Source organism: Eucyclogobius newberryi, unplaced genomic scaffold, assembly GCF_026437365.1.
Source record: "Eucyclogobius newberryi isolate DKJ021-1_F unplaced genomic scaffold, fEucNew1.0.hap1 SCAF_13, whole genome shotgun sequence".
NCBI lineage: Eukaryota > Metazoa > Chordata > Actinopteri > Gobiiformes > Gobiidae > Eucyclogobius > Eucyclogobius newberryi.
The window spans coordinates 3,181,220-3,197,118 of record NW_027315757.1 but is presented as its reverse complement, the minus strand read 5'-3'; the positions used below and the strand labels follow the sequence as shown (position 1 = coordinate 3,197,118).

General features: G+C 51.9%; 1 protein-coding gene across 1 annotated transcript in view; it reads left to right on the top strand.

The window, feature by feature from the left end:
* The window catches only part of tspan4b (tetraspanin 4b), a 50,866-nt gene that overhangs the window by 19,048 nt on the left and 15,919 nt on the right, over nt 1-15,899 (top strand). The window contains exons 2-6 of the mRNA XM_072442342.1: nt 2,638-2,707; nt 5,365-5,556; nt 6,513-6,587; nt 9,861-9,956; nt 11,640-11,753. Of these exons, the coding sequence (XP_072298443.1) occupies nt 2,639-2,707; nt 5,365-5,556; nt 6,513-6,587; nt 9,861-9,956; nt 11,640-11,753 (546 nt within the window). The 5' untranslated portion in view covers nt 2,638. The remainder of the gene's footprint in view (nt 1-2,637; nt 2,708-5,364; nt 5,557-6,512; nt 6,588-9,860; nt 9,957-11,639; nt 11,754-15,899) is intronic.

Here is a 15,899-nt window from a genome sequence, read left to right as displayed (position 1 = left end):
AGAGCGAGAGCTGCTAAAGCAAGAGCTGCTAGCAAGAACTGCTAAAGCAAGAGCTGCTAGAGCGAGAGCTGCTAAAGCAAGAGCTGCTAGCAAGAACTGCTAAAGCAAGAGCTGCTAGAGCGAGAACTGCTAGAGCAAGAGCTGCTAAAGCAAGAGCTGCTAGAGCGAGAGCCGCTAAAGTAAGAGCTGCTAGCGAGAACTGCTAAAGCAAGAGCTACTAAGAGGTGGACCAACGAGGCAGTGGAGGAGCTACGTGTGTGTTTGGACATCACAGACTGGGAGGTTTTCAGAGCTGCCACAGACAGTTTGGATGACTACACGGACACTGTGACATCATACATTCTGTGAGGACAGCATTAAACCATCACACACCAAAGTCACCTTCAACAATGATAAACCCTGATTCACACCCAAACTGAGGCAGTTGAGGCAGCAGAAGGAGGCCGCACACAGGGCCGGTGACAGAAAACGCTACAAAGAGGCAAAATACGGGTTTAGCAGAGAGGTATCGAGAGCTAGAGCCCGTTACAATACGCATCTGGAGCAGTAGTTCTCGTATAACAACCCCGCCTCTGTGTGGAGTTGCCCCACAGCTCCGGCTTCTCACAAACTACAAGCCCAGAGCTCCCCCTTCTGTATATGACAGAGAACTGGCCCAACAACTAAATACTTTCTACTGCAGATTTGACTTCCCCTCCCCCACTGTGGCCACCTCTGCCATCCCAACCCCGTTCCCCCCCACCTCCCCCACCCCTCTCACATTCCAGGAGACTATTTTGCAAATTCAACCTGCGAAAAGCTGCTGGATCAGACGGTGACACCCCGGCCACCTTAAGACACTGTGCAGGCGAGCTGGCCCCTGTCTTCACTGGCATATTTAACACCTCTCTGGAGTCTTGCCATGTCCCAGCTTCAAATCGTCCATCATTGTCCCTGTCCCCAAGAAGCCCCGGATTACTGGACTTAATGACTACAGACCTGTGGCGCTGACGTCTGTAGTCATGAAGTCATTTGAGCACCTGATCCTCCCCAACCTCAAGTCCCTCACCTCCTCCCTGCTGGACCCCCTGCTGGACCCCCTGCTGAAACTTGGATCACCTACAGAACCAACAGGTCCGTGGATTACACAATCAACCTGGCACTTCACCCTGCAGCACCTGGACTCCCCGGGAACCTACGCCAGGATCCTGTTTGTGGACTTCAGCTCGGTATTCAAACACCATCTCCTGCTCTGCTCCAGGACAAGCTCTCCCAGCTCAACGTCTCTGACTCCACCTGCAGGGGGAGCACCGACTTCCTGACGGATCGGAGGCAGTGGTTGGGGAAGAATGTCTCAGACACTCGGATCAGCACAGGAGCTCCACAGGGCTGTGTACTTTCTCCCCTGCTCTTCTCCCTGTACACAAACTGCTGCACCTCCAGCCACGCCTCCATAAAACTAATCAAGTTTGCAGACGACACCACCCTCATCGGGCTCATCTTGGACGGGGATGAGTCTGTCTACAGGAAGTGGAGCGGCTGGTGTCCTGGTGCAGCGGTAACAACCTGGAGTTCAACGCCCAGAAAACAGTGGAGATGATCGTGGACTTCAGGAAACTCACAGCCCCCCTCACCGTCTCAGACTCCCTCCGCTTTCTCGGCAACACCATCACCCGGGACCTCAAGTCGGGGCTCACCATCAGCTCCCTCACCGGGAAGGCCCAGCAGAGGATGTACTTCCTGCGGCAGCTGAAGAAAGCAAAGCTGCCAGCGCAGATGATGGTGCAGTTCTACACGGCCATCATTGAGTCCATCCTCACCTCCTCCATCACCTCCTCCATCACCTCCTCCATCATCGCTGGAGCCACAGCCAGGGACAAACAGAGACTACAGCGCCCTCTGCTGAGAAGGTGTTTGGCTGCAGACTTCCATCTGCAGGACCTGGACGTCTCCAGGACTCTGGGACGAGCAGGTCTGATCACTGCTGACCCTTCTCACCCTGGACATGGACTATTTGAGCCACTCCCCTCAGGCAGGAGGCAGTGGCCTCAGTCAGGCAGGAGGCCACTCCCCTCAGTCAGGCAGGAGGCCACTCCCCTCAGGCAGGAGGCCACTTTCCTCAGGCAGGAGGCCACTTTCCTCAGGCAGGAGTCAGGAGGCCACTTTCCTCAGGCAGGAGTCAGGAGGCCACTTTCCTCAGTCAGGCAGGAGGCCACTCCCCTCAGGCAGGAGGCCACTCCCCTCAGGCAGGAGGCCACTCCCCTCAGGCAGGAGGCCACTTTCCTCAGGCAGGAGGCCACTTTCCTCAGGCAGGAAAGTAGTTCTTTATTGTCCATTGTTTATTGTTTTTGTATTCATTGTTCAGTGTTTGATGTTTGTGTTGCACCGAACCGCCAGGACAAGTTCCTATGTCTGTAAATCCTGTTCATTGACAAATGGCAATAAACTTATTCAGATTCTGATTCTGAGAGAACAGTGGCCATGTTTACAATGGTGTGGTAGCTCTTCATGTGCTAAGCGCTAACTAAAGTAAATGAAAGGAACTGAGCATCAAAACGGACACATTTAAAACACAGTAGTATATTACTCAAGTAGGAAAAGTATGCGTTTTAAAAATGCCTCTCTTACTATTCAAATGTGCTGATGTTTGTGTTGCAGGATGTGGGCGTGTGGTGGCTGCCTGTGCTGTGTCAAATACCTCATGTTCGTCTTTAACCTGGTCTTCTGGGTAAGTCCTGATCCTAAACTCTATTTGAATCGTCTCAATTAACCATTTGCAATGGCTACAGTTATTTGGTTGTGGTCAGTAGAGAAGTAGAGAAGGTGTTCGGCTGCAGACTTCATCTCTGCAGGACCTGGACGTCTCCAGGACTCTGGGACGAGCAGGTCTGATCACTGCTGACCCTTCTCACCCTGGACATGGACTATTTGAGCCACTCCCCTCAGGCAGGAGGCCACTCCCCTCTGGCAGGAGGCCACTCCCCTCAAGCAGGAGGCCACTCCCCTCAGGCAGGAGGCCACTCCCCTCTGGCAGGAGCCCACTCCCCTCTGGCAGGAGGCCACTCCCCTCAGACAGGAGGCCACTCCCCTCTGGCAGGAGGCCACTCCCCTCTGGCAGGAGGCCACTCCCCTCTGGCAGGAGGCCACTCCTCTCAGGCAGGAGGCCACTCCCCTCAGGCAGGAGGCCACTCCCCTCAGGCAGGAGGCCACTCCTCTCAGGCAGGAGGCCACTCCTCTCAGGCAGGAGGCCACTCCTCTCAGGCAGGAGGCCACTCCTCTCAGGCAGGAGGCCACTCCCCTCAGGCAGGAGGCCACTCCCCTCAGGCAGGAGGCCACTCCTCTCAGGCAGGAGGCCACTCCCCTCAGGCAGGAGGCCACTCCTCTCAGGCAGGAGGCCACTCCCCTCTGGCAGGAGGCTCTGCCGTTGGACTCATGAACACACCTCCCAATTTAACAATTATTCAACCTTTACTATTCATGCAATGTTTACTTTCTGCACTATTTCTGACCATCTGGAGATATTCGTGTAAATATCTGAGTTCATACCGAGACAATTTACTAATTGTGTTTGTAAATTCTTAATTTATGCATGTCATATTTGACTCGCTGCTATTATCATTTTATCATTCATTGTTTTTATGTTCCACCCTATTTCCCCATGTGGGACAATAAAGGATTATCTTATCTTATCTTAACGCAGAGACATGTTCCTGTGTTTGCAAGTGCGATCCTGATCCTGGTCCTGAACCTGGTCCTGGTCCTGGTCCTGATCCTGGTCCTGATCCTGATCCTGAACCTGATCCTGAACCTGAACCTGGTCCTGGTCCTGAACCTGGTCCTGGTCCTGGTCCTGATCCTGAACCTGGTCCTGGTCCTGGTCCTGATCCTGAACCTGGTCCTGGTCCTGGTCCTGGTCCTGGTCCTGAACCTGGTCCTGGTCCTGGTCCTGGTCCTGATCCTGGTCCTGAACCTGGTCCTGGTCCTGGTCCTGATCCTGGTCCTGATCCTGATCCTGATCCTGAACCTGATCCTGAACCTGAACCTGGTCCTGAACCTGGTCCTGGTCCTGGTCCTGGTCCTGGTCCTGATCCTGAACCTGGTCCTGGTCCTGGTCCTGGTCCTGAACCTGGTCCTGGTCCTGGTCCTGATCCTGAACCTGGTCCTGGTCCTGGTCCTGAACCTGGTCCTGGTCCTGAACCTGGTCCTGGTCCTGGTCCTGGTCCTGATCCTGAACCTGGTCCTGAACCTGGTCCTGAACCTGGTCCTGGTCCTGGTCCTGAACCTGGTCCTGGTCCTGGTCCTGGTCCTGATCCTGAACCTGGTCCTGAACCTGGTCCTGATCCTGAACCTGGTCCTGGTCCTGGTCCTGGTCCCGGTCCCGGTCCTGGTCCTGAATACCTCTCTTTATGGATGAGGAGGATGATATGACTGATGACTTGGACGATGGTTTATGATTGGTTCTCACTATTACCAAAGTTCCAAAACGTTCTGCTGATGGAGGAGGCATGAGGATTGGTTGAGAAGTTGGAAAGAGAGAACTGTGATTGGCTGAATGGTTGCTGGGCTGTTGCTGGGGTAGAAGTGTCCAAATAATAATGAAGAAAATAGTGAAACTATAAGACTAAGCCAAGCAACATTGAAACTAAAAATCTTTCCTTTTGTTTCTCCTTAAATCACAATCAAACTTGTCAGAATATTGTAATTGAATGTTTTCCCCCCGACCTTTGTTTTCTCTGTCCTACTGTCCTACTGTCCTGCTCTGTCCTGCTGTCCTGCTCTGTGTCCTGCTCTGTCCTACTGTCCTGCTCTGTCCTGCTCTGTCCTACTGTCCTGCTCTGTCCTACTGTCCTGCTCTGTGTCCTGCTCTGTGTCCTGCTCTGTCCTACTGTCCTCCTCTGTGTCCTGCTCTGTCCTACTGTCCTACTATCCTGCTCTGTGTCCTGCTCTGTCCTACTGTCCTCCTCTGTGTCCTGCTCTGTCCTACTGTCCTACTATCCTGCTCTGTGTCCTGCTCTGTCCTACTGTCCTGCTCTGTGTCCTGCTCTGTCCTACTGTCCTCCTCTGTCCTGCTCTGTCCTACTGTCCTGCTCTGTGTCCTGCTCTGTCCTACTGTCCTGCTCTGTCCTACTGTCCTCCTCTGTCCTGCTCTGTCCTGCTCTGTCCTACTGTCCTGCTCTGTGTCCTGCTCTGTCCTACTGTCCTGCTCTGTCCTACTGTCCTCCTCTGTCCTGCTCTGTCCTGCTCTGTCCTACTGTCCTGCTCTGTGTCCTGCTCTGTCCTACTGTCCTCCTCTGTCCTGCTCTGTCCTGCTCTGTCCTACTGTCCTGCTCTGTGTCCTGCTCTGTCCTACTGTCCTCCTCTGTCCTGCTCTGTCCTGTCCCGTAGCTGGGGGGCTGTGGGCTGTTTGGTGTGGGTGTCTGGCTCTCCTTCACCCAGGCGGAGTTCTCCTCTCTGCCCCTGTCCTTCCCGTCCCTGTCAGCCGCCAACCTGCTGCTGGTGGCCGGGGGCGTTACCATGGTGACAGGCTTCCTGGGCTGCCTGGGCGCACTCAAGGAGCAGCGGTGCCTGCTCTTCACGGTGAGCTCCGCCTCCGACCCGCAAAATGATGATGATTTTTTTCATAAAATGTTGTGGAAAATCTGACCAGTTGTTCATTTTTATGACTTTTATCAGTATTTAAGTTAAATACTAATACATAAAATACATCATCACAGTCATGTCATCTCACTGTAAAAGAAGCACTTCTCAGCACCACATACACTATGTAAATGAAAGAAATATACAAATATACAGATATTTGAATAATACAATATGATATAAAGATTATTTACAAATCCCAATTGACTAAATAACTTTGTGATCGAAATGAATTGTTACAGGACATTTGAAAATAAATAAGGCATGTTCAGTTATTATTCTAGTGAGACCAAAAATAGAACCAAATGATCTTGAAATGTATATTTTATACATACAATTTTAGAGAAACAAAAACAAGAGTACTTATTTATTTATGAATTTAATTTAAGCCGGTGAGAACCCAAGTTTGAGATTGAGATCTCATTTTAAGAAATGAAAAGTTGTAACAAAAACATTTCCAATTCCGGAACGCTTTTCAGGTCGCTCAGGGAATGGGCAACGGAAGTGATGCTCCATGGGAAAAGTGGGAAAAGTGGGCGGGGCAGAATCCGGGGAATGGCTCCTTCAGTGATTGTAGGAGTTCACTCAAATGGGAGAGTCAGAGTGAACCAGGGCCGTTCTGGTGACAAACACGGGACACACGGGACACACGGGACACACGGAACACACGGGACACACGGGACACACGGAACACACGGGACACATGGGAGTAACACCAGAGTTAAATCCAATGTCCAGTTTTCATGTCCATAAATCACTTCATGTTCCACTTCACTTTTGCCTTCTTGAATTCTGAATATTTTGATTGAAGTGACTTCTGTCTTCAGTTTGTCTCGTCCCTTTATCGTGGAGGATCACCTGTGCCTGACCTTTGAACTCTGCTGCTGTGTCCACAGTTCTTCCTGATTCTGCTGCTGCTGGTTCTGACCGAGGCTGTGCTCATGCTGGTCGTCCACATGTATCAAGACCAGGTGAGAGCCAGTGTCCCCCGACTGTGTCCCCCGACTGTGTCCCCCGACTGTGTCCCCCGACTGTGTCCCCCGACTGTGTGCACCGACTGCGTCCACCGACTGCGTGCACCGACTGTGTCCCCCGACTGTGTGCACCGACTGTGTCCACCGACTGCGTGCACCGACTGTGTCCCCCGACTGTGTCCCCCGACTGTGTCCACCGACTTTGTGCACCGACTGCGTCCACCGACTGCGTGCACCGACTGCGTGCACTGACTGTGTCCCCCGACTGTGTCCACCGACTGCGTGCACCGACTGCGTCCACCGACAGCGTGCACCGACTGCGTGCACCGACTGTGTCCCCCGACTGTGTCCACCGACTGCGTGCACCGACTGTGTCCCCCGACTGTGTCCCCCGACTGTGTCCACCGACTGCGTGCACCGACTGTGTCCCCCGACTGTGTCCCCCGACTGCGTGCACCGACTGCGTCCACCGACTGCGTGCACCGACTGTGTCCCCCGGCTGTATCCCCCGACTGTGTCCCCCGACTGTGTCCCCCGACTGTGTTCACCGACTGCGTGCACCGACTGTGTCCCCCGACTGTGTCCCCCGACTGTGTCCACCGACTGCGTGCACCGACTGCGTGCACCGACTGTGTCCCCCGACTGCGTGCACCGACTGCGTCCACCGACTGCGTGCACCGACTGTGTCCCCCGGCTGTATCCCCCGACTGTGTCCCCCGACTGTGTCCCCCGACTGCGTCCACCGACTGCGTCCACTGACTGTGATTGTGCCTTGTGTGTGGGACACACTGTGATTGTGTCTTGTGTGTGGGACACACTGTGATTGTGTCTTGTGTGTGGGACACACTGTGATTGTGTCTTGTGTGTGGGACACACTGTGATTGTGTCTTGTGTGTGGGACACACTGTGGCACTGGCTGGTTGGATTTATTTGGCTAATTGTGATCGTGCAATGAAACCGTGATCCAGACCAAAGAAGCAAACGCTGGTCCAGTTGGACCTGTGTGAGAAAACAGGACAAAATGACACAGGACAAAATGACATGCAGAAAGATGAGAAAGTCACAGGAGCAGGTCAAAGTCTGGTTTAGTTCTAATTACTGATGATCAAGCATATATATTATATTATAATATAATATAATATATATATATATATATATATATATATATATATATATATATATATATATATATATATATATTATAATATATATATATATATATATATATATTATAATATATATATATATATATATATATATATTATAATATATATATATATATTATAATATATATATATATATATATATATATTATAATATATATATATATATATATATATATATATATATATATATATATATATACACACACATCACCATTTCCAGTGATTATACTTAAAGGCGCAATGGACAATTTTTCTGCGATTTGAGAACTCAGGTGGAAGTGCTCATGCCACTCCCCCGTGTGGACTGATACAACACACACATGCGTTTGTTTATTAGCACGACGGATCGCATCTCATCGCTCGTCGCCGTAGATTTCCATCTTCTTCTACCTCAGCTCGAACTGTCTTTCTCCGTCTTCATTTTGTCCCGTACACTGAGGGAACTATATTATGATAGATCAATGCGCCTAGACGCGCGGAAACGTGGGGACGAGCCGCACGCGGCTGCAGGTGAACGATAGGTGCGTTTTATGATTGACACGTTGCAGAACTAATCGTCCGTCCACGCCATGAGGAAATAAGACTCAGATTTGGGCCAAAAAAATCGTCCATCCAACCTTTAAAGGTCGAAGGTCATGCAAAATCGACTTTTCAGAGCTTAACCTTCTTAGAGTGCTATTGGTGCCTCATATATGAGCCACAAGTGGTTTTGATTGATTCTTGCAGTTTTTAGCGAGAGTCCTTCCCCTCGGATGAGCAGAGGGATGGGGCCTACTCACAGGGACGCGTCATCCCGCGGCACTGTAGGCACAGTTTGCTTCAAACGCTACTTCTTTTGTTCAAACGCTGCTGCTGAAATGTGCCGCTGCGTCATGCTGCGTTTACATTCACCATCTCCACGCTAAGACTACGTCACGGGGTGGGCGGGGCACACGCTCTCACTGAGACTACGTCACGGGGTGGGCGGGGACACACGCTCTCACTGAGACTACGTCACGGGGTGGGCGGGGGACACACGCTCTCACTGAGACTACGTCACGGGGTGGGCGGGGGACACACGCTCTCACTGAGACTACGTCACGGGGTGGGCGGGGACACACGCGCTCACTGAGACTACGTCACGGGGTGGGCGGGGACACACGCGCTCACTGAGACTACGTTACGGGGTGGGCGGGGGACACACGCTCTCACTGAGACTACGTCACGGGGTGGGCGGGGGACACACACTCTGGGTGTTGATCAGACGCCCTGAGAGTCGACTTGGAAACGGGGAAAATGGCAGGATATGGGATCTTTTTTTTAAAGCTAAATGGAACCAAACATAAATGAATTAAGGGACTTAATCTGCAAATTTCCAAACATTGCTCGAGTCCCACTCCAGGTGTTCATGTGTCACAGACCAGAGCTTCTCCCTCACATTTCTCACACATTTGGCTGATATTGTACACAGCGCCTCTAGAGGCGAGAGGAAGAAGTGTCAGTGTGTGAACATGAGCTCAGATTGAACCGAGGCTTCAGGTTGTATTGACCTCAGACGTGTAGAGCAGCACAACCCTTCCAAATAATATTACTCAATAAAAGTACAAAGTAGTTGTCCAACAATTGACTCAAATAAGAGTAAAAAGTAAGAGAACCTAGAGGAAGTACTAAATTCTGATACAGATACAGGAAATACTCAGTTTGTCACCGTGGACTGTGAAGGCATTCAATATGTGTGTGGTGTTGTTATTGTTGTTGTTTTGGCAACAACAGCTATTAAAATAATATTTCTAATTTGTCCAATGAATTTATGAATACATTTTTGTTGCTCAAAACTGGGGTTCAAGCTGAAGTTCCCCATGAACATGATAAAAATAACTCTTTCTACTTTTCAGTCCAGTAAAGAAACGTATCAAGTCACAGAGAAAACTAGTAAAGTATATACAGACGCCTATAAATGAACTACAGTATTTTAACGTTTGTACTTTGCTACTTTCCACCATTGGTATTTCCCACCTGTGCTGTGAGTCTGCCCCAGGGCAGCTGTGGCGAGGACTTAAAGGGCAGGTCATCATCAGTCAGAGGCAGCAGAATGTCCAGGGTTGAGTCTGTCCTGTGTTTGCAGCTGGACTCGCGGGCCCAGGACGAGCTGAAGGAGGGCATGAGGAGGTACAAGAGCGAGCCCGGCCTGAGGAAGTCCTGGGACAACGTGCAGAAGATGGTGAGCGTCCTCTCATGCAGACTCTACTCTTTCATTCAAAAGTGTTTGTTGTAAAGGTGCAGTATTCTGTTCCACGCTTCGACCGGCTCGGTTCACTTCATGTCGTCCTGTGTGTCCATGTTCAGGACCTGGCTCCTGGTCCAGAGTCCAGAGTCCAGAGTCCAGAGTTCTGCTGCAGGAGCAACTGACAACACTCTAAACTCTAATGTGTTCTTAAGAAATCAAATCAAAATCGTATAACTGATGTCGATCTCAGTGATTCACAAAAAAGACCTTTATTCATTTCACCCTGGAGAGACAAAGAGACCACGAGAATGGACTGTTTAGCAAGCTTTATTCGTGAGTTATTTGGCGCTCAGACCCCGGCGGAAGACGTTGCAATCATGGGCACTCCATGATCTATTTGTATTAGATGTCTCCCCCCAGAGCCTGGAGACTGGTGGTGGTAGATGTTAAAAGGTAGAGGATTAGGGGAATGAAGAGGAGGAGCTGGGGAGGTGGTGGGTCGCAGGACGGTTTGAGCGGCCGAGCCATCTGCCTGAGGCTTAAATGCGACCGCCTGGTGCTGATTGGGAGCGGGGAGGAGTCACTGAGAGCCTTGATTGGGGATGAGGAGCAGGTGCGAGGGCCATGGTGCAGACGCCCCCTGTCCTTTCACCCTCCTTCTTGGCCGGGAAAAACTGCATAACCTCTTTGGGATAAGCGCAGAAACCTGGAAGAGTCCATGGTGAAGTGAGGGATCTGACTCTCACAGACGGACAGGCGGGCGCCCGCTTGAGTGCGATGATGGCGCTGGGGAGAGGGGTCCTTCCATGGAGGCCTTGACGTAGATGGATGGAGTTAGGTCTTCCAGGCTGAATTCACGCAGGCTTCATTAGTGGGTAAAGCGAGCGCACACAGGAACAGTTTTGCCTCATTTCTTTGACTTCTCTGCATGTGAGGGGCGTGGCTAAAGTCTCTATGCATGTGAGGGGCGTGGCTAAAGCCTCTACGCATGTGAGGGGCGTGGCTAAAGCTTCTACGCATGTGAGGGGCGTGGCTAAAGCCTCTACGCATGTGAGGGGCGTGGCTAAAGCCTCTACGCATGTGAGGGGCGTGGCTAAAGCCTCTACGCATGTGAAGGGCGTGGCTAAAGCCTCTACGCTGCGTTTGAACCTCTCTTTATGTCGTGCTTTGGCTTTGGATCATGTCAGACGCTTTATGACCTGGAAATATCAGACTGTGGTTCTTGACAAAGCGAGTGCCGTGCGGCCATAAATAGGAAACAGCTGTTGCTAACGTGCTTTGCTAGCTTTGTGTTGCTAAGACTCGACATAGTCGTTAGCATCAGTGGAAACACGGCGCTTTAGCACAAGATCAAGTCAGAGTTTGGAGACAAATTATTCTTTAGTGTTTCTCTGCTTTTTGCCATCTTATTTTGGTCTGATCCAATCATCTGGCTGCGCTGTGGAGCTCCTCCCCCTGAGCTAAAGTCCTCCTGGAGCCTCTCAGTCTGCTATACATCACTTAAATGGGATGGTACAGGTCACCGTGTAGACACTTTAGGACAAAACCAATCCAGTCCAAAGTGAACCAATGGAAACATACCGTTTGTAACCATGAGGTTCCTTCACTTACTGTATTTCCATGCTTGGCCTGGAGTTTTCTACCGTGTGGTGTTAAAATGTCTTTCGTGTGTCCTAGTTCAAGTGCTGCGGCGTGTCCAATAAAACAGACTGGTGGGACGTCCTGGGGGGGGCACTGCCGGCCTCCTGCTGCTCTGTGGGCACTGACCCCTGCGTGGACGGCTGGACAGAGGTCAGTGCTCACGCTTCTTTTACTTATCATTCATCAACTATATTTGTGAAGATGATCACAGTTTCATAATGTGGCTCTATTTTCATTCATGTGACGTTAAAACGTTCAATAAGTTTCAAAGTGCATGGGGCTGTGGGAGGGGCTGTGGGAGGGACTATGGAAGGGGCTGGGACTGTGGGTGGGACTAGGACTGTGGGAGGGGCTGGGACTGTGGGTGGGGCTGTGGGAGGGACTATGGGAGGGGCTGGGACTGTGGGTGGGGCTGTGGGAGGGACTATGGGAGGGGCTGGGACTGTGGGTGGGGCTGTGGCTGGGACTGTGGGAGGGACTAGGACTGTGGGTGGGGCTGTGGGAGGGGCTGTGGGAGGGGATGGGACTGTGGGGCTGTGGGAGGGACTATGGGAGGGGCTGGGACTGTGGGTGGGGCTGTGGGAGGGGCTGGGACTGTGGGTGGGGCTGTAGCTGGGACTGTGGGAGGGGCTGGGGGAGGGACTATGGGAGGGGCTGGGGGAGGGATTATGGGAGGGGCTGGGACTGTGGGTGGGGCTGTGGATGGGACTGTGGGAGGGGCTGGGACTGTGGGTGGGGCTGTGGGAGGGGCTGGGACTGTAGGTGGGGCTGTGGGAGGGACTATGGGAGGGGCTGGGACTGTGGGTGGGGCTGTGGGAGGGACTATGGGAGGGGCTGGGACTGTGGGTGGGGCTGTGGCTGGGACTGTGGGAAGGGCTGGGGCTGTGGGAGGGGCTGGGACTGTGGGTGGGGCTGTGGGTGGGACTATGGGAGGGGCTGGGACTGTGGGTGGGGCTGGGACTGTGGGTGGGGCTGTGGGTGGGACTATGGGAGGGGCTGGGACTGTGGGTGGGGCTGTGGGAGGGACTATGAGAGGGGCTGGGGCTGTGGGAGGGACTATGGGAGGGACTGGGACTGGGTGGGGCTGTGGGAGGGACTGTGGGAGGGACTATGGGAGGGGCTGGGACTGTGGGTGGGGCTGTGGGTGGGGCTGTGGGAGGGACTATGGGAGGGGCTGGGACTGTGGGTGGGGCTGTGGGAGGGGCTGTGGGTGGGGCTGTGGGAGGGACTATGGGAGGGGCTGGGACTGTGGCTGGGACTGTGGGAGGGGCTGGGTCTGTGGGAGAGGCTGAGACTGTGGGTGGGGCTGTGGCTGGGACTGTGGGCGGGGCTGGGACTGTGGGAGGGACTATGGGAGGGGCTGGGGCTGTGGGTGGGGCTATGTGTGGGGCTGTGGGTGGGACTGTGGGAGGGACTATGGGTGGGGCTGTGGGAGGGACTATGGGAGGGGCTGGGACTGTGGGTGGGGCTGTGGGAGGGACTATGGGAGGGGCTGGGACTGTGGGTGGGGCTGTGGCTGGGACTGTGGGAGGGGCTGTGGGTGGGGCTGTGGGAGGGACTATGGGAGGGGCTAGGACTGTGGCTGGGACTGTGGGAGGGGCTGAGACTGTGGGTGGGGCTGTGGCTGGGACTATGGGAGGGGCTGGGGCTGTGGGAGGGGCTGTGGGAGGGACTATGGGAGGGGCTGTGGGTGGGGCTGTGGGAGGGACTATGGGAGGGGCTGGGGCTGTGGGTGGGGCTGTGGGAGGGTTTGACTGGCGAGCCGCACAGTGCTCGTAGGCACAAGCCTCACAGCGATACGGTGGCTCAGTGGTTAGTGCTCTCGCTTCGCTTTTGTTTGGAGTCTGTGTGTTCTCCCCGTGTCTTCGTGTTCTCCCCGTGTCTGCGTGTTCTCCCCGTGTCTTCGTGTTCTCCCCGTGTCTTCGTGTTCTCCCCGTGTCTTCGTGTTCTCCTCGTGTCTGCGTGTTCTCCCCGTGTCTGCGTGTTCTCCCCGTGTCTGCGTGTTCTCCCCGTGTCTGCGTGTTCTCCCCGTGTCTTCGTGTTCTCCCCGGCGCCTGGAGTAGCCCTGCGACTGCTGTGGGGAGATGTTGGTGCGTGGCACATAATCAAATGTCCCTGTAACCACTGGTCCCTCTAAGCTGCGCCTGCGCAATTGCGCACTGCTCACTCATAGTGCGCGCAGAAGAAAATCTATGGTGCGCAGAAAATTGTATTCACCATAAACCTATGAATTAATAACTAATATTAAACCTAATCTAATCTGATTACCAAACGGCCACCGGGAGCAATCTAGGATGAAGCGCAAGCGTTTGACACTGTAGAAGAATCTAGTGGACAGTAGAAGACTCTAGTGGACTGTAGAAGACTCTAGTGGACAGTAGAAGACTCTAGTGGGCAGTAGAAGACTCTAGTGGACAGTAGAAGACTCTTGTGGACAGTAGAAGACTCTAGTGGACTGTAGAAGACTCTAGTGGACAGTAGAAGACTCTAGTGGACTGTAGAAGACTCTAGTGGACAGTAGAAGACTCTAGTGGGCAGTAGAAGACTCTAGTGGACAGTAGAAGACTCTAGTGGACAGTAGAAGACTAGTGGACAGTAGATGACTCTAGTGGGCAGTAGAAGACTCTAGTGGACAGTAGAAGACTCTAGTGGACTGTAGAAGACTCTAGTGGACAGTAGAAGACTCTAGTGGACAGTAGAAGACTCTAGTGGACTGTAGAAGACTAGTGGGCAGTAGAAGACTCTAGTGGGCAGTAGAAGACTCTAGTGGACAGTAGAAGACTCTAGTGGACAGTAGAAGACTAGTGGACAGTAGATGACTCTAGTGGGCAGTAGAAGACTCTAGTGGACAGTAGATGACTCTAGTGGGCAGTAGAAGACTCTAGTGGACAGTAGAAGACTCTAGTGGACAGTAGAAGACTAGTGGACAGTAGAAGACTCTAGTGGGCAGTAGAAGACTCTAGTGGACAGTAGATGACTCTAGTGGGCAGTAGAAGACTCTAGTGGACAGTAGAAGACTCTAGTGGACAGTAGAAGACTAGTGGACAGTAGAAGACTCTAGTGGGCAGTAGAAGACTCTAGTGGACAGTAGAAGACTCTAGTGGACAGTAGAAGACTCTTGTGGACAGTAGAAGACTCTTGTGGACAGTAGAAGACTAGTGGACAGTAGAAGACTCTAGTGGACAGTAGAAGACTCTAGTGGACTGTAGAAGACTCTTGTGGACAGTAGAAGACTCTAGTGGACAGTAGAAGACTCTAGTGGACAGTAGAAGACTAGTGGACAGTAGAAGACTCTAGTGGACAGTAGAAGACTCTAGTGAACAGTAGAAGACTAGTGGACAGTAGAAGACTCTAGTGGACAGTAGAAGACTCTAGTGGACAGTAGAAGACTCTAGTGGACAGTAGAAGACTAGTGGACAGTAGAAGACTCTAGTGGACAGTAGAAGACTCTAGTGGACAGGAGAAGACTCTAGTGGACAGTAGAAGACTAGTGGACAGTAGAAGACTCTAGTGGACAGTAGAAGACTAGTGGACAGTAGAAGACTCTAGTGGACAGTAGAAGACTCTAGTGGACAGTAGAAGACTAGTGGACAGTAGAAGGCTCTAGTGGGCAGTAGAAGACTCGTGTGGACAGTAGAAGACTAGTCGACAGTAGAAGACTCTAGTGGACAGTAGAAGACTCTAGTGGACTGTAGAAGACTCTTGTGGACAGTAGAAGACTAGTGGACAGTAGAAGACTCTAGTGGACAGTAGAAGACTCTAGTGGACAGTAGAAGACTCTTGTGGACAGTAGAAGACTAGTGGACAGTAGAAGACTCTAGTGGACAGTAGAAGACTCATGTGGACAGTAGAAGACTCTAGTGGACAGTAGAAGACTCTAGTGGACTGTAGAAGACTCTTGTGGACAGTAGAAGACTCTTGTGGACAGTAGAAGACTAGTGGACAGTAGAAGACTCTAGTGGACAGTAGAAGACTCATGTGGACAGTAGAAGACTCTAGTGGACAGTAGAAGACTCTAGTGGACTGTAGAAGACTCTTGTGGACAGTAGAAGACTCTTGTGGACAGTAGAAGACTCTAGTGGACAGTAGAAGACTCTAGTGGACAGTAGAAGACTAGTGGACAGTAGAAGACTCTAGTGGACAGTAGAAGACTCTAGTGGACAGTAGAAGACTCTAGTGGACAGTAGAAGACTCTAGTAGACAGTAGAAGACTCTAGTGGACAGTAGAAGACTCTAGTAAGTAAGTAAGTAAGTAAATTTTATTTCTATTGCACCTTTCACAGACAGATGTCACAA